This window comes from Anguilla rostrata, chromosome 13, assembly GCF_018555375.3.
Source record: "Anguilla rostrata isolate EN2019 chromosome 13, ASM1855537v3, whole genome shotgun sequence".
NCBI classification, from domain to species: Eukaryota; Metazoa; Chordata; class Actinopteri; order Anguilliformes; family Anguillidae; genus Anguilla; species Anguilla rostrata.
In genome coordinates, this window is record NC_057945.1 from 20,313,643 (window position 1) to 20,332,900 (window position 19,258).

Below are 19,258 nucleotides of genomic sequence, written 5' to 3' on the forward strand. Positions count from 1 at the left end.
GTCCTTTTCACATCCTTTTCACAATAACGTACTCTTATTTAAAGTAAGATGTCCTGTCATTCAACACGAGCGTGGCTGGACCTACTCAATAATTAGGTATATCTTTTGCAATTGATTACTTCGTCTTGTGCAAAGAGCAGTCCCTGGAGCATGGAGTCTGAGGGCTCAAGTCAGCCAACTGTGCTAGCAGTGTTATGTTATAATATTCAGGTCAGGTTTAAGCTTTTTCCAAAGAAAAAAACAATGGACTGGATATTGGATTTTGCAATAGAATTGCACTGCATTAGGGATATAGGACAGCTGTTGTTTGAAGTCCTATAAAGAGAAGGAAGTGAATTTGGGAAGGGTTTCAATAAAACCCTACAGTCTTCTCACAGACATCAGCAGAAACCAGTTGCTGTAAAGATAACTGTAATCAGGGTTTGAGAACAAGGGCTGGTCTGTATATCTGGCTCTTTATTGGCTGCCTGCCACCCATCAGGAAGTTCGAGAGGTGTGTCTGCTTATCTAGCATTTTATTGGTTGTCACCCCACATGCAGTTAAATGTTAACTGTTGTCTGCCCAGCAGTTCTCCACAGATGTGCAGATGTGCAGATGTGTCAATCACCTGGGTTTGCTGCGTGACCAGGTTAAATACTGTCACTTTTTGGCAGGATTTGATCAGTTGAAGATTATGCTTTTGAGGGCCGAGATTATGCTATGAGCAGACTGTGTCATGCTTATAGAAATGGGAAAAAAATAATCATTTGGTGAACCAGTAATGGAAAAGAACAAGTCAGCACTGTGAATGCTGGCTCAATTTAGCTAACCCAGCCACTACATGTAAAAACCATTTGCCATTTGTAATGTATGAAATGTCCATTGTGTAATGTGCACTAGGGCACGGATCTCAGGTTACTGTTGGAGAGGCCCACAGTGTCTACTGGTTTTATGGTATGCTTCAGCACTTAAGAGCTTAATTTAAGTCCTTGATCGGCTAAAGAATCCCCACATCTTGGCCTAACCTGATTGGTTAGAGAGTCCCCACATCTTGGCCTAACTTCACTGCTGACTTCAATTAAACCACAAGAATTTACGAACTCTCTGGCCTTCCAGGAATGGGTTTTGAGATCCTTGCACTAGAGAAAGGCTAAGGAAAAGCAGTTTCAGTTTCAGCATACTGAAACCAGTATACTCAGCTGAGAGATTTTGGGAGAAAATATTTAAAAAACTAGGGACACCAGTATGTCTTAAGTTTGAATTAAATATATATTTGCAAAACCAGGATGCTGATCTCCAAGTACCTATATAAGTTAAATACCAGACAATGCAGAACAAAATTAAAATAGCCTTCTAGTATAATAGAGAAGGTTCAATTGCAGTAATTTCCCAGTGCCGTGCATCACATTATGCAACCAAATTCTTCACTGGTGATAATACACGTCATTTAACTCAGGCATTTTGTCAAGCATCTGCTCCTGAGAAAAGTCGTACTAAAGACTAGTGGGGTTCCGAATCAGCCCATAGGCCAGAGGGTAATGTTTAATCTGCCAGTACACGTATTTATGTTAATATTCACCATGCGGACGGAAGTCCTGACTGTGTCACTGATCTCTGAACCAAATGCTCCAACAGAGGGAGAAAACCACACAAATTGCTTAGTCTGCATCCCTCTCAGCACAAACAACTGTACCCTCCCCACTCTTACTCAACATGCTCTCCTCCCTCAACCTTGATTGATTTAATTTATAACTGTTAAAATCCCTGCAGAACAGTTTCTCATTTCTCCACACCTCAGCAAAAAATAGACCAACCAGATCTATCCACCAACAACTCATGCCATGTTCTATGTGTGAATGTTCAATATGATGAGTCTTACAAATGAACACTGTACATTAAAAGATGTGAAATGAAGGACATTGAAGCAATGAAACTGGCCTGCCATCCTGACCCGACAGGCCACATTGTGTGGAGTAGTAGAAAAAACAGGACCAAAAAGTTTCAAAATAGAACTAAAAAAGATTCACATAGCCTGTTATCATTGTCAAGTCAATTTCAGAAACACTAACATTTTAAAACACGATAAGAATTATCTTTACACAGAAGCACACCACACACACACACACACACACACACAGACACACACTGATATGTTATCTCAGCCAGTGGTTGGGCAGCCCTGCTCTAGAGTCAAATGCATTCATTTTAGACTCCAGGTCAGGTTAAATCTAATGACTATCAGTGCATTAAATAGAGATGGGGGGAGGAGTTATGCCAAGTCAAATAAGAGAAATTGTATAAATTTACTCCCCTCTTATTTTTTGTATTTCACCAAATTCATTTCTTAACAAAATTTGAACGCAAAAGTTTAGCAAAACAAAGAACAGCGAGACAATCATTAATTAGTTTGCTTGTTTTTTCTGTAAGATAAAATAATTAATATTATGCTTGTTTAATATCTCATAATGAAACAATACTTTCACTTTTTAAAAGATACAATAAGGTAGAACACTGCAATAAAGCATGGGGAAATTAACCCGCATTTAAAAAAAATAATGAATGCAAAATCAGCTAATCTGCCCACCCTGACAGGCAGAGATTTTATTTAGCACCTTTTAGCACAGCGTAGAGGGAAAGCACATTCACTTGAAGGTGAGTGAAATTTGGGCAGGGAATTAAAAAAGAGCATAACACCGGAACCCAGGCAGTCTCAAATGGAGAGGTCCCAGAAACAGTTTCGACAAAGTCTGACATAAATTAAGCACTGGGTACTGAATGATGAACAAGAAATAGAAACACAAAACATGTTCCAAATTTACACTAGTGTAGTCACTGGTTATGAAATACATCTCTCAAAATTGTAATCCCTCTTTTACCATAAATTTTAAACAGGTCAAATCGGCCCAAACTGAACAAAAGGGTTAACTCTAGCTTCAAGTAGAAACCTTATCTATAAAGCCAGACTTTTAATGAGCAATGACAGGATTCTGACAATGTTTTTGGGCTGTAACCTCATGTTTCCGCAGGCTCATTAAACAGACTTTCAGGCGTAAGATGGTTGTTAATATATGTCAGTTCCATGTGTGGCTTTGCGCTTCTTGCCTCATAATTTTCCTGCTGTAATATCCTGTAGCCTGGTTAAATATTAATGCAGGTTTACCATCACCGGAAAAAGGAAGGTACCCTTGCATGTCACCTGTGGTCACTGACTGTGATCTTCCCCCATATTAGTGGCAGATGCTGCACTGTGGTGGATGTTCCTTTTCTGGCTTCCCTGACCAACCGAGGAGCACATGGAATAGTTTTTAAAAATATGAAATTCAATGTATTTATACAGGAATAAAACATTGTATAAAAGGAGCAAACTAATGTTCAGAAGGTTCCTATTTTTCAGTATAATAAAAAATGACCAGAGACCAGAAAATATAAATTTTTTTATTATACTACAAAAGAGTATAATAAGAAAATTTGAGAAAATTTTGATAGGGCATACAATAATGTTAGATGAATGAGATGCAAGTGAAACGACATCAATTAAAAGTGATGCTATAAAAATAGCTGCAAGCAACAGGTGCCCAACAATCATTACTAAAATAAAGCCAATGAATATGCAGCCAATGTTCTGTGATTCAATGTGGCCAGTTGATCCCAAAGCCATTGATAATGCATTTTAGTGGCTCCTGGTGGCCATATTGTTAGCCTACAAACTTTATGTTAATAATAAATATGCACATATTTAAATCTTTATGGTAAAGGAAAAAGAGTCTGTATATTGCATTGGTAACTCCCAAGTAATCAAGATTTTATGCTAAATCACCTCACAGCATGATCAAAGCTTCAAATGAATTCCATCTGAAGTGCATCTGTATACATAAGCTCAGGGTACCTGACATCAAGGAAAAAATTTAAAAAATCTGAACTGTTCTCACAAGCTTGCATGAGGGCATGCAAAAATGCAAATTATTCCTTTATGGTTTGACCTGAAGTGATGAAATTTAATAGATATATTCACACTCATGTCATTCCAACCCCATGTGGCTAGTGAATCTGCTTTCCTGACTGATTGTGGAAGGTTGTTCCACCAGTGTAGGTTGAGGGCAGAGAATAGCTGGGGTCCAAGAAGCAGCAATTGAATGCTCAGCTGGCTAGAGGACGTTGAGCAGACCTTTGTGTCCTATTAACTATTAAATTAGTGAAAGTTACCTGTAAGTATATCAGATGGTCTCAGATGTTGTTTTACAAGTAATCAAGAATTTGTCCATTTAGTGCCATATTAACATGGCTTGTACTGTCCTCACAATTACAATTGCTTACCTTAAATTTCTGAATTCTGAATGTTGGAAAACATGTCTAGGTACCTGTTCCCTTGCTCTCATTCATTAGTTCGTTCATTCGTTCGTTTGTTTGTTCGTTCGTTCGTTCGTTCGTTCGTTCGTTTGTTCATTCGTTCGTTCATTCATTCTCTCTCTCTCACTGTCTCTCCATGGTTGTACGTGTGTGTGTTTACCTGAATGAAGTGCCATTAAAACCAGACAGCACAATCTTTCTTGGCAACTGCTTTTGGCAGTCTGTCACCAAATACAGGACTGGCCTAGTCAGATTGAGCAAAGCCCACAACACTAAAAGCATAAACATGTGAAAAGTTTCCAAGATTGTAAAGCTACATTATGTGCCAGGCCATTCCTTTCCAGTTTGATTAGGGGTAATTTGGCCCTGGTGGTGGGTTAAAGTGCTAAATGGCTTTTAATGGGTTATGGTGTTTTTGCTTTGTGTTCCTTGTGATGGTGTTATGCAGTTATTCTCAAAGTTAGCCATTAGGTGCTGAAGGACGCCCATTCCACAGGTGTATAAATGAAAAGGGTTTGGGTTTGGCTGGGGGACAGTAGACGGTACACTGAGCTTAATGTATTATCTAACTTTTTGCTGAATCTGGATATAAACCTCAACACTTCGGAACTGACAGGACAAACAATACAATAATGAAATTCACTTCTACTCCACTAGTTCATCAGTTTCTGGGACCTGTATTCCTGAAAAACGTATTTTTATAGAAGGGGTCTGCTCTCACATTAGACATACACTGATAGGTTGGTGGTTTAAAGGCATATGTTTTTGGACTGTATTTACATTGACAGACAGTTGAACCATGGGCACAGAGCGGAGGGAAACACGCTACAGCGTGGACAGAGACCTGCTGGATGTGAAACGGCTGGAGGAAGCAGCACGAAGAGTGGAAAACGCTGACAACATGTCACCATTCAAGTGTCTCAAACAATCACTGAGGTGAGAGAGGTACAGGCACAGGAGAGGTCTGTATTCGCAGTGTATCCATTGTGAGAAATGTATAGGCATCTGAGAGGTCTGTGTGTCTGGGGAGAGACCTAGGCATTGCCCTGATGACAGGGATTTAGTGGCACAATACATTTTGATTGGTTAATTGATTTATCTTTATTAGCCATTTTAGCATTTTAATGATCTCATCTTTTTGTCTCTTGGTGCTACAACATGTTCTGTATAGTCAGAAGGGGAGGAGAATTGCACTCAGTTGGCTGACCACTTCTGTTCGACTAATCTGTAATCTGCAAGCAGAAATTTACAGCCTTGGTTCCATCTGGTCCACAGGACAAATCACTGTACTGTAACTGCCAAACAGGAGCACAATTTAATGGCAATATATTGTTGCTGGTTTTGTTTACGATAGATTTATGAAGTTCACTGTTGCCGTTAGCTATTTTTACTGCTGTAATGTTACTAAATTGACTGAGTACAGTTAAAAGTGATACAGATAACATATTCTTCACAACAGTAGATATGTGAAGCTAACTGCCGTAGCTTTCAGGTCACAGGTTTAATTAGATGAGTCATACACGTGCAAACATAAGTTCACTTTTGGCTGGACCTGCGGATGACATGTACATGTTCTTTCTTGGGCAGTAGGTAATATTGCACCAGGTCAGCTGATGTTTGCAAACAGCTCTCTGTGCCCCGGACATATTGGGAAGATATTTGCAGATGTCTTTGGATGTCAGATGTCAGCGTACAGCTGTCCTCTCTTGTTGACATCCTTCCTGAAGGTTTTCAGGAGAATTTTGGAAGGAAAGTATGTTCATACATCCCAGTCATACGTGTCTGTGGCCAAGAATTACTAAGAGACCTGGTGCAAACATATGTTCTTGTGCAATTAACTACTTTTTACAACAGGAAAATAAAAAAGTAAACTTTAGTGTGAGGTTTGTCATTTGCAAACATAAGTGCTGGAGGTCTGACATACTATGTCTGTTCTGGTGCTGCTAGTTCAATTCTGATGGGCAGCCAACTCAAATCATAGGACCACTACCAAATTGCTGGTGGTGTAAGGATAAATCTCCATTAAAGTCTCAAATGAAAAAAAAATGTGTGTATAATATTTCATTTGATGACCCAGACAGTTTTTGTGTATGATGAAGAATGTTTTATATACTTACAGAAGTTTCTGCTGACTTGCCAGGTTACAATAGTGGGTAAGAAGCGTATTTAAGGGTTTGTGGTCTAAAACAAAAAAATCATGTCCAAAGCCGACTGTAGAGCAACATTATTATTATTATTATTATTATTATTATTATTATTATTATTATTATTTTAAATAAGAGTAACTACTGTTCAATACTACAGCAAGTTCATAGATATGACACTTAAAAATGCCCAGTTACTGCTTTCAATGCCGCAAAATGTTTTTAAAATTAAATAACTTATTATTATTATTATTAATATTATTATTAATAATAATAATAATAATAATAATAATAATAATAATAATAATAATAATAATGAAAATTGGTGGGATTCTGCAAAAGTATTCTAGAATTCTACTGGGTTCTAAATGGTTAATTATTATTTGAGGCTTTTATCTAAGCTACTTACAAACACATCTAGCCAAGTCTTAGACAGGATATTTTATTGAGTTATGGTTGTTACTTCATTCACTGCAATGTTATGTAACTGTACTCACACCACCGAGGTTAGGCGTGAAGTAATTGTCCCCCACCCGATGAAATCGACATTGCATTATTGATGGGGGAAAACATATTTTATAATCACTTGTTAATGGGTTGAGCTCAAAAAGCCACACTCTCAGATGCTAGGCAACCAGCTAGCTACAGTCTCATGTGAATGTACATTTTGTGTAGATAATGAGACTTGCAAATAATAAACCAAAAACCATGTTTTAAGTCAATTCAAGATGATCGTAATGGACTTTCTGACTTAGTTTAACAGTACGCCTGAACAGCAATTTGAAATATTAGCAAATAAATGTTTTTTTTAAATTCTACTCCAATAGGTTTTATGAAGCTTTGCTGGCAGTATGAGCACAGGGCTGTTGACAGAGAATAATAAAAAAAAACATCTTTTACAAAATAAAAATATAGCTCAAATAAATAAGTGGTGCGGGTTGCTTTGCGTGGTGGCAAAGCAATCAAATTATATATGAGGTACATATAGTATATATAAATACATATTTCAAGTAGATGTAATTGAACTGTAATACTTCCCATCACTGATGGCATCCTGATTCTGTAAACCTGACTGCAGCTGGAAACTTCCTGGTGCTGTAACCAGCACGAAGGAGAGCTGTAATTGCTGATAAGCACAAATAAACATTGACAAAGACTTAAGAAAATGCACAGCAATAAAAGACATGGATGAGTCTGCCATTGCCTGCACTTTTATGGCCGCTCGCATTTATTATATACATTTATATATTTATTTTTATGCCTGAATTCTCACCTCTCATTCCTCTGATTGGTCAGTTAGCTTTTTATTGTATTGGCAGGAGACAAAAGAGAATTCCTTCGCCTTTCTTCTGCTTCCCCCCTTATATTTTTCTACTTCATACCTCTCTCTTTTCCCTCTGTCTCTCCCCTCCTCAGGTGTTCAGTGCCCAGGTTAAAGCGCAACATGGTGAGCTGGTTCCCAGTACTCTACTGGCTCCCCCGGTACTCTCTCTGGGAATATGGCATGTCAGACCTCATCTCTGGCATCAGTGTGGGCATCATGCACCTGCCTCAGGGTGAGTACGAGTACAGCAGAATTAACATAAACACTCTCTACCACAGAGAAACCCTAGAGAGTAAACACAGCAGAATGACCTTATAGGCTCTGCAAAACAGAGTGACCATAGACTCACCATGCCAGTGTGACCATAGAGATTCACCCTTATCTCAGCAGCATGCTCATAAAAGGTAAATATAGGAGAGTGACCACAGAGGTTCAGCACAGCAGTTTGACCATAGAGACTCACTGCAGCACATTGACCATAGACTCACCACAACAGAGTAACCATGGAAGGTGAACACCAGAATGCCCATGGAGACTTACCACAGCAGACTGACCGTAGAGACTCAACACAGCACATTGACCATAAAGACTCAACCTTATCACAGCAGTGACCATAGATACTTAGCACAGCAGAGTGAGCAGAGATTCTCCACAACAGTGTGACCATAGATGAAACAGTCTTGATTATGGGGTTCTGTGTGACCATTTAGTATAAGTTTAAACCTCATTAATTTGTACGTTCCTCCATACAGGGATGGCATATGCACTACTGGCGTCTGTGCCTCCAGTGTTTGGGCTCTACTCCTCTTTCTACCCCTCTCTGATTTATTTCATCTTTGGCACATCCCGACACATCTCTATAGGTGAGATGCATTCAATATGGCAGACTGCTTCTCATTTAACAGGGCAACCCGTTTCATGCAGGCAGGCTTGTAGTTTTTCTGTTTGTGTGCCAGTCTATATTTGTTTCAGCATGTGTCATTACATTACATTACATTACAGGCATTTAGCAGACGCTCTTATCCAGAGCGACTTACACAACTTTTTACATAGCACTTTACATTGTATCCATTTATACAGCTGGATATATACTGAAGCAATGCAGGTTAAGTACCTTGCTCAAGGGTACAACGGCAGTGTCCTACCCGGGAATCGAACCTGCGACCTTTCGGTTACAAGCGCAGTTCCTTACCCACTGTGCCACACTCCGTCCTCCAGTGTCAGTGTGTGCATATACATAAATTTGTCTGCAAGCTTGTTCATATATACCTTTTATGTGTGCATGTGTGTACTTGGTGTGTGTGTGTGTATGTTGTGTATATGTGTGCACACGTGTGTGCGTGCCTGTGTGATTTGTGTATGTTGGGTATGTGTGTATATGTTGTGTATGTGTGTGTTGCAAATGATTGTGCTTGTGTGTGTTGCATATCTTTGTGTGTGTATGCATGTGTGCCTGCTTGTGTGTGTGTGTGTTTAGGCACATTTACGGTGCTCAGCATCATGGTGGGCTGTGTGACTGAGCGCCTGGCCCCGGACCACTTCTTCCTTGTCCTGAACGGCACCAACCTGACTGGCGAGGTGGACATTCATGCCCGGGATGCCTACAGAGTCAGCGTGGCAGCCACAACCACTGTCCTGGGAGGAGCCATCCAGGTCAGCATTGCAACATGACCCACTGCAGTACTGACTCCCTTATGCTGCAACACTAATCCTGCTGCACCGTCCCTCTCACACTGCATCACTAATATTCTCAAACTGCAGCAGACATTCTCACAAAGCACCACTGACATTCTCATACTGAAGCACTGACATCTCATACTGCAGCACTGAATTTCTCACACTGCAACACTGACATTCGCAAACTGAAGCACTGACATCTCATACTGCAGCACTGAATTTCTCACACTGCACCACTGACATTCCCATACTGCAGCACTGACTGTCTTGCACTGCCCCGCCATGCTGCTTTCTGAGTGAGTGAGCTGGTCCCTCTGTGCCTGTCTCCCCAGGTGGTTCTGGGCATGGTGCGGTTTGGCTTTGTGGGCACGTACTTGTCAGAGCCATTGGTCCGGGCCTACACCACGGCTGCTGCTGTTCACGCAGTGGTGGCTCAGCTCAAATATATCTTCGATGTTTCACCCAAGCGCTTCATTGGACCCTTCTCACTGGTGTATGTGAGTGTCCCACAATCCAGCCTGACCTAATCAACAGTACTTTCTAATGTCTCCCTCTGCCCCTAGTGACTCTCCTCATCCCCCTCTCCCTCTTGTCTGCCCCTCATCCCCCTCTCCCTCTCTCTCCTCAGACACTGATAGACGTGTGCTCCCTGCTGCCTCAGGCGCATGTGGCCACCGTGTTGGTCAGTCTTGTTTCGTTGACTGTCCTCATCATTGCCAAAGAGCTCAACTCCAAATTCAGCCACAAACTGCCTGTACCCATTCCAGTGGAGCTAATCACTGTGAGTTTCTCTCTCTATCCAAAACCTCTTTTTGGGTTGAGTTCTGTCAGTAGAAAAAAGGGCACTGGTGGAATCAGTCATCATTGTGCGGGACAGCTTGGTAGGCTATATAGTAGAGGCCTGGGCTGCTCATGTCCAAGGACGATGCAGTGCTGGATGCTTTCTAGACTGCCAGTAAAGGATGAGGTGAGATGACAGGTCTGCTGTCTAGGTGAATGGCCTGCTCAACATTATGTATTCTTATGTTCTTATGTTTTAATTTGATTCCACACTGTCACGCTGATCTGAAATAGTAATTCATGCAAGGAGTGTCATGTTAATGGGAGAGGCCAACAGGGGTGTGTGCTTGCTTTGGAACCACAAGTCTGTATCCCCCCAACCCGCCTGCAGTGTTTTTACTCTTTCTAGGCCAGTAGGTTATACACAACTTGTTCCCTCTTCATCACCTTGCCACTGTATGTAATTAATCATTTAACTGCAGTAATAGCTGTTGATTTCTGATTCATGGACTGATGATGATCCAGTGTTTAGTAACATGTTCTGCTATCTTTCTTTTTCTTCCTTCCCTTTTTTCAAACATGCACGTGTAAGATTCCTCTGGCAGTCACGTTAGACCGATGTGCACGGCAGATTACAGAGACAAGAGTACACTGACACAAAATATGTGTGTGTGTTGCAGATTGTTCTGGCAACAGTGGTATCTTACTACGCTGGCCTGAACAGCAGCTCAGGGGTGGATGTTGTTGGGGATATTCCGAGTGGGTGAGTGACAGTACTAGTTTTTTCTGGGTGGGGGTGGGTGCGGTGGTAGGATATCTGACAAAAAGGGTGTAGGGTCTGCTGGTGGTGGTAGCATCGTTGATAAAATAGGGGTGAATGGGGGTTGCTTAGCAGCTCGCCCGTCATTCCAAAGTATGGATGGATCTGACCGTGTTAATAGCAAGAGTCACCCTGGAGCCCCAATTTCAATTGGGAGGGAAAAAAAAAAATTAAAATGGAGGCCAATGCACTGTCAGCTTCGTACTTCATTGTGCTTCTGAACGCACTTTTTATGAATGTGTTTTGTTGCCAGTCTTGTGGGTAAACCTTCTCCTCTCTCCTGTGTGTTTGTCGCCCATGTTTACTGCTCGCTGGTGGCTCATTCCAGGCTGAAACCCCCCAGTATGCCAGATGTCAGCATTTTCTGGGAGGTGATTGGCGATGCCTTCGCTCTGGCCGTGGTGGGCTATGCCATCTCCATCTCCCTGGGCAAGACCTTTGCTCTCAAGCATGGCTACAAGGTGGACAGCAACCAGGTGAGCATTGTGGAGCCACACCCACCAGCACTGTTAATATATACTGCTTCTCGCAGACTACCTGTCAGCTTCCATCTCAGATGTGTATGCAGTCTACCAGAACCCCTCCTGGGTAACCAGCTCCAGCTTCTCAGCTCTGTTCTTGTAGGGTACAGTGTGTATGCTGGGTTTCATCCAGCTGGGCTCTTGATTATGTAACTATTGTGTCCGACTATAGCTATGTTTAATTGAGCTCTTATTTAAATGTATGTTGTATGTCTTAAGTGATTGAGAAAGGTGACTTTGTGGTTTATGTGCTTGAAAGTCTTGTGAAAGATACACTTTCCCTTGTGTTTTGCCTGTATTAACACCATTTCTGATGTGGTTAAATCTTGTTAAATTCTGTGGTTGCCCTAAACAGGAACTGGTGGCCCTGGGTCTCAGTAATTCGATTGGGGGACTCTTCCAGTGCTTTTCTGTTTGCTCCTCCATGTCCCGCAGCCTGATACAGGAGACCACAGGGGGCAAGACCCAGGTGAGGCATGCACCTGCACACACGCTTACACACTCACACATGCATGCATGCACAGTCACACATGCGCACACATGCACGCTCACACATGCACTTGCATGCCTGCACATGCATGCAAGCAGACACGCATGCGCACACATGTAAATATACAGCTCATCAGGGTATGTGTCCACTTGCCTGTGTTATAGGTGGATAATGCTGATAGTAGTACAAATCACAGTCAGAAATTTTTATTGTAACGTTAGATGGTGGACATGGACTTCTCTGTGGTAGTCTGAATAGGGTTGTTGTACTTTCAGATTGCGGGAGTGGTCTCCTCTGTGATAGTGCTGGTGACAGTTCTAAAGCTTGGAGCCTTGTTTCATGAACTGCCCAAGGTGAGCCTGTTCTTGATCTGCCACTATTAGGCAAAGCAATGATGCCATTTCATAAATCTCAATCATATAAATGTCTGGTTATGTGTGTGCTTTGAGAGTATGTGTGTGTTTGTATGTCACTAAATCACTAAATATATGTGTGCATTCATGAATGTTTGTGTATTTGAGTGTGTCTGGGGCCCCTAGAGGTGTGTGTACGTGTGTGTGCATGTGTATGTGTGTTTGGGGGGGGGGGTTTTCTTGTTTTTTTTTAAATTTCTATTTCTGTTGAGTTGTACATGATTTTGTTTACGTGTGTGTCTCTGTGACTTTGTGTGACAGGCGGTCTTGGCAGCTATCGTCATTGTCAACCTGAAGGGCATGTTCCGGCAATATTATGATATCTTAACTCTGTGGAGAAGTTGCAAAATTGACCTGGTGAGACGGATGTTTTTAAACAGAGAAAACACACACACACACACACACACACAGACAAATTCTGGCCTGAATCTCACTTGCCAATAAAAAGCATTATTATAGGTTACTAGCCATTAGAGATTCCAATATAGATTGCCAACAGATACAAATAAAACAAAGAAATGTTTACATATTTGGTTAATAATAATAACAATAACAACAACAACCATAATAATAATAATAATAATGATAATAATAATAATGTTTTACTGTTATTACAGAGTGGGTTCTCAGTTACGGTTTCCTTCTCTCTCACTCTCCCCCTGTTTCTCTGTCCCACGCTCTTTGCCCAAAGCTGGTATGGCTGGTTACCTGGATCTCCACCGTGCTCTGTAATCTGGATCTGGGCCTTGCCATCTCCATCACCTTTGCGCTGCTGACTGTCATCTTCAGGACTCAACTGTGAGGCACTATACATCCCCCTGTCTGTCTGTCAGTCAGTCAGTCTTTTCTTTTTCTTTTCCCACTTTTTTCCTCCCAATTTCAGAATGTCCAATCATGCTCATGCTGCAATGCTCATTGCAACCGTCAGTGCCATTTTATGAGAATGCAGACAAGCATGCCCTCTCATCTGAAACATGCAGTGTCAACTGACACTTCTTATCACACCACAGTTGGCAAATCGTGCTTGCACAGTATTTACACCTCATGTGCAGCTCAACAGGTAAAATCGTGGGTGCCGATTGACCAGCTGGGGTAGCTGGTGTGCAAAGAGATCCTTTCATCCTGGCTGACTGAAACCCTGCCTTCTTTGTGTGACACTAGAACCTAGTGTGTGTCAGCACAGTCATGGTCCAGACCCCACAGTAGTCCTTGGGGTTTCCATCCACTAGCACAGCATCTTAAAAGGATGAGCCACCCAGAAACCCGTTTGTCAGTTTGTTTGTAGGCCCATATGTCTATGCCCATTGGAATCCCTCTCCCTGTGATTTTGCTTAGTTGCAAATGTTTAGATACTGTTCTTTTCAGATTTTTGCTGAGTCACCTGCAACTTGATTCTGTCACACAGAGACCAGGCACACTGTGCTTCGTGTCAATATATGTCTGACGGCAATTCATTTTGTTTTGATTTTGGGTTTTATTATTCCAAGATTCCATTAAAGTGGTTTGTTTTGTGATTTGATTGAATTCACCATATCAACTGTCATGTTACATGTAATGATGTGAAATTTATAATGTATAATATAATCACCTCTCTCATGCTCTTCCTTTTAGCCCAAAGTACTCTGTCCTGGGACAGGTGCCAGGCACAGAGATATACTTGGACATGGAGATGCACAGAAAGGTGAGACACAGAATATGGAAGAGGAGGAATTATGAAGCGTTACAGAGGATTTGGTGGGGTGTGCCTGACTCCTGTTGCCATGGCCACACCATGGCATCTCATAGCAGTTTTGCATTGCTACTCTCTGCAGGTGAGAGCAGTCTCAGGCATAACCATCTTCCGCTCCTCTGCCACTGTGTACTTTGCCAATGCTGAGCTCTACCTGGAGGCCCTGAAAGAGAAGGTGAGTATATGTTACCATGGGCACAATATAAGTCAGACTCAGTCACCACACACACCATAGGTGTCATAGTCACCATGACATGACAGGACACAAGATGTGTAAGAGTCAAGGTCACCATGGACACAAGCTGTGAAAGAGCCAGTGTCGTCATGGATACCGTTAGAGTCAGAGCTACCATGGATGCTGTGTAATTTTATGTATTCTTTGGAAATAAAGTGTTGTGTACCGTGTCCATTTTGACATAAAGGCAACATTTTTGACTATCAATGATGAGTCTCATGTACTTGGTGATTTTTGTTAAGTTGCAAATGCCTGTCAGCAGTGTTGGGGAGTTTGGTTGGCTTAAACAAAGACAAAAGGTTTCCAATGGCAATGATGATGGTTTACTTCTTGTTTTTATGAATGAAGACATTTTGTTTACATAGCTAGCAAGCAAAATAGATGAGGTTGGTGCCTAGTTGCTGTAGTAACAACTATAATGGATACTCTAAGTCTGAGCTGTATGGATACTGTAAGAGTCAGAGCTGCCATGGGCATTGCCAGCAGTTTGCGCTGTACCCTAATCACTGACTATTTTCTTTGTGTGCAGAGTGGGCTGAACATCACCAAAATGATCACCTATAAGAGGAGGCAGGAGGCAAAGCAGAAACGCAGAGAGAGGAGGGCAGAGAGGAGGGCCAAGAGCGAGGCCAGGAGACAGGTGGGTCACTGCACATCTATACATACCTGAGCTCACCTGTACATACCCATACACACCTACACTGCTGTTCACACTTACACTACAGTACTTGTCTATAATAATCCTTTCATTTGTAAAGTGCTCTTCTCATATTTTGTTATGTATGTTGTGTTATGTATAGCTGCACTCATGCACAGTTTGGAACATACCTATAGCGAGATCCATAATGTTCGGATCAAAGACATATTTTTTCTTGTTTCCCATAGATCATGGAGCTCACTGTATACACTCCTGCACTACTTCAACACGCCTGTTCATGTCTCTGTTTCTCTTAGAGGGTAGATGACAAGACGGGGGATGGGGGGGAGGTGTTTTCGGTGGAGGAGGAAGCGACGCGTTGGAAGGAGAAAGAAGAGCAGGAGAGCCCAGCAGGGGGTGAGCCGGAGTGGAGCGGCCGGGAGAACGGGACAGTGTTCGTGATGCCGGCCACGCCCAACACCCTGAGCACGTGGGAGTACCTGAAGTGCGGGGACCCGGACTCAGCCACCCTGGGCTCCACCTCTGAGCTGGACGGTGACACCACCACCCTGGGTTCCAGCTGCGATGATACCCTCAGCAGGGACCTGGAGAGGGTGTCTCTGGGTTCTCTGGGCAAGTGGACCTGGGACATCCATTCCATCATCCTTGACCTCTCCACAGCCAACTTCATTGACACAGTGGCCATCAAGACCATACGAAATGTGAGTCGGGGAAGGGTTGGGAAAGGGTAGGTAGGAAGGATGGAGAGCAAGATTGGACAAGGGGGATATGGGGAGAAAAAAAATGCATTGGACATTGGGTTAAAGAAGGATAGGGAACAAAGAGAAGACGAGGAAATGATTTCAGGGGAAAACATCCTCTCAAATGTACGTTTTCTCTTCTATGATAGATCTTTCGGGACTTTGGAGAGATTGATGTGGATGTCTATATTGCTAGTTGTCAGGGTAAGTTTTGAGTTTTTAGTTGAGTTCTGTATGTTTGTGTCTCTGAATATCCGTGCTTCACCAAACACATCTAGCCAACCATTCCTATGAATTAATGTACCTAAGCAAAGCTGTTGCTTTTTTTTCAGTGTCTTAGGTCCATAATGAACATCACCTGTATTTTGGCTTATACCAACTCTTCGCTCCACATACTTAAAAGAATGTAACCTTGGTATTTGCCACTGGACTGAGCAATCATCCTCCTTTTATCTTCTTTTAACATTTACCATTACCAGCGGAGAGCACGTGCGAGATAGGTTGTGCATAATTCAAATGCGAAAAAAGCATGAGAACGTCACATTTTGAATGACGTGCAAATTGCAATGACCGAGAAATTCCGATCTGTGTGCTTAGATGACCGTCAGCATTGGCTGATATTTGATTCTTATTGGATTAATTCCACATATGAATGTGGCCCAAAACGGATCTGAAAATATCCAATTCCATGTGCTTTTTCCTGTTTACACATTCATAGTACACACCCGAAATGTGCCACTCGAGCAAAAAATTGTAACTGAGTCACTTTTACTTGGGGGGTGTAAACGTAGCCTTAGTATGTCAGCGTGTCCAAGTGTGTCATGGCATATCTGATTGTTTGTGCTGTGGGCTCCAGCCTCAGTGGTAGAGCAGCTGGAAAGAGGGGAATTCTTCAGCCATTCCATCACCAAGGGCCACTTGTTTGCCACAGTCCACGATGCGGTACTCTACTGCCTCAGCCACAGGGGGGCATCAACAGTGCCCAGCTACGAGTGTGCAGTGGTGAGCTACAAATACCTACGTGCATGTACACATGTACACACACATACACACACATGCGCGCACACACACACCCACACACACACACACACGTACATACACATACACACACACACACCCCTCTATCCTCTACAGCTGTGACACAACTACACACTAATATAGCACATTTGATTTGTTAGCGTGCTGAGCTGCTCAGAGCTCTTTACTATTCATTGATGTGCAGACGCTAAGCTCATTGAAAATAAGTGGAACTACTAATTAGTCCCAATCTGAAACATGTCATTCCAGACCATGCAGGGCAATACCCGGCTGTGACCTGAAGAGGAAGATTTCCTTCCAGGCTGTGATTGGACACCCTACTTATCCAGATTCACCAGCCACTCCAGAACCACTGCATGCCTCTTTCCCTACTGGAGAACAGACAAACACACCAGGCTCAGTAGGCCTATACACAGATCAGCTGCAGTACTTGACTCAGCACCTTTTATCGAGATGAGAGATAAAAATAGAAAAAGACAGGGAGAGGGATGAGAGAAAGAGGGAGACGGAGTATCTAAGAGATCTATAAGTGTGATCTAATGGCTGTTACTGGAAAACTCTTCTGACTCAACACACAAACATGAGTTATTTAACAGTTATTTAGGCTTTTCTGTTATTTTTAGCATATTATCATTAGACAGATTTCCTTCCTTCAGCATTTCTTTGTAAAATATTGCTTTCACATCAGTTTGTAAGAATATGAATTGAACATCACTCTATTAACAGATGATGCAGGTTTCCTCAGCATCCACCCTCCCTCTATTTTAGTGCTGTTTCTGTACCCTTCATGTGTCTGCTCTGGTGGAGCGGGAGGTGACGGTAGATGGAAAGACAAGTGTAGGGTGGGGTGAGACAGTCACTGGGAGGTTTCCCCACTCAGCCTGAGTTATTTTCTAAAAGAAGAACTCACTTAGCTGCCACTCACGTGATTTTCTGGGACACTGGAACAATGTCACATCAACATCCACAGACTATTTTTGCTAGAGAGAGGGCTTGCCCCTGCTCTCTAAACAGACCCTGCAATAGGTGTGTGTGTGTGTATCTGTTAAGTATGTTTTGTATTTGTTTATATATAAACTGACAGAAAGACAAAACATATTTGCATATTTTTACAATTATTAATCTAAAATGTAATTTTGTGTATAGGTAGTTACCATTGTTTCACATGTTCACTAGTGATTTACAGTATTGTTTAGGTAAATGGGCAAATGGGAAGTCTATACACTTGTTGGTCTAAATGCAGCATGCATAGCTCTAGTGCCATTGTACAGCTTTCCCCCAAGGTCAGTAACAGAAACAGAATGAATCATTTTTGTTATTGTGTATTCTACTGTAGGATGATATGTTGAAACAGGTATTAAAATAAAATTGTGGAAGACAGGGGTTAGCTTCTATTGCCACATTATTTTGTGCTCTTTCTTTATTTGCCCGTGAATATGTGTGTCTGCTGTATAACCCTTTATAAAACTCAAGTCTTAACACTGAATTCTGGATGGCAACTCAAGCATTAGCTGTAAGTGCAGTCGTGCCCCACATAGAAAAATCTAATCCTAACTGTCAGTGCTTTACTGCCCCCCCACTCACCCATTACGAGATTGACGGTGACTGTAGTAGTGATGGTACAGGCTTCCAGTTATGACTGGGTTTTCTAAACTGTGAGAAAAAAAGGTGTAAAGTGTGCTCTTCTGACTGTGCGTGAGCTTAACTGGTGGACATCGGAGCAAGAAGCTGTTTGGTCCCGATTCAAATTCCAGTAGGGCTGCAGCGATAGCCATGACATGGATAAGCAAGACATGACGATGTCACACACTAGGCAACACCTCCCAGTACTCTATTAAATCATGACACAGCCCATAAAATACTGCCTCTCCAATGAGTAGCCAACGAGACCAAAGAAACTTTGATGTCTTAAAAATGCTATGAAAAAGAAACAATAACACCACCCCAAACTTTCACTGTCCATGGCCCTTACTGTAACTTAGTGTTGAGAAAAAAGCTTGTTTTTATATTTACTTTCCGGTATATATTCATTCCTCTGTTTACTGTCTTGGTTTCAAAATGGATAAATTTGTTATCTACATAAAAGCTTGAATCTTACACAGCTAAGGCAAGTTGTCTGCATTGGGCTTAATGGTAACACAACATTATCATACTAAAAATGGTTTGACTTGGCTACTGATTAGCTAGTAACTGGCTAATGGTCATTAGTTATTAACATGATCTAACTAGTTATTAGCTAGTTATGTATACTCATTGACTGTGATCCAGTTTTTACATTGTCTAAACATTACCAGTTAATAGCTAATAGGTAGCTACTTGTTAAAACAAAAACTGAGGAGACTGGAGAACAGAGGACTTCCCA

The 19,258-nt window shown here is 41.9% G+C and overlaps 1 protein-coding gene across 1 annotated transcript; it reads left to right on the plus strand.

The window, feature by feature from the left end:
* The first annotated feature begins 4,866 nt into the window (after positions 1-4,866).
* Positions 4,867-18,279, plus strand: slc26a6l (solute carrier family 26 member 6, like). The gene is made up of 19 exons (XM_064304483.1): positions 4,867-5,263; positions 7,888-8,027; positions 8,548-8,658; positions 9,273-9,448; positions 9,805-9,969; positions 10,101-10,253; positions 10,933-11,015; positions 11,401-11,548; positions 11,949-12,062; positions 12,359-12,436; positions 12,758-12,853; positions 13,188-13,294; positions 14,108-14,177; positions 14,308-14,400; positions 14,990-15,100; positions 15,415-15,819; positions 16,008-16,062; positions 16,715-16,860; positions 17,146-18,279. The coding sequence occupies exons 1-19, from the start codon at positions 5,127-5,129 to the stop codon at positions 17,170-17,172; spliced, it is 2,415 nt and encodes an 804-aa protein (XP_064160553.1). The 5' UTR covers positions 4,867-5,126; the 3' UTR covers positions 17,173-18,279.
* The last annotated feature ends 979 nt before the right edge of the window (positions 18,280-19,258 follow it).

What these genes read in the sequence shown, in the direction of transcription:
- slc26a6l (XM_064304483.1), top strand. Translation starts at nt 5,127, where the DNA reads ATGGGCACAGAGCGGAGGGAAACACGCTACAGCGTGGACAGAGACCTG. An exon ending in CATCATGCACCTGCCTCAGG is followed by an intron (nt 8,028 to 8,547) that starts GTGAGTACGAGT and finishes TCCTCCATACAG; the next exon opens with GGATGGCATATGCACTACTG. An exon ending in CCATCAAGACCATACGAAAT is followed by an intron (nt 15,820 to 16,007) that starts GTGAGTCGGGGA and finishes CTTCTATGATAG; the next exon opens with ATCTTTCGGGACTTTGGAGA.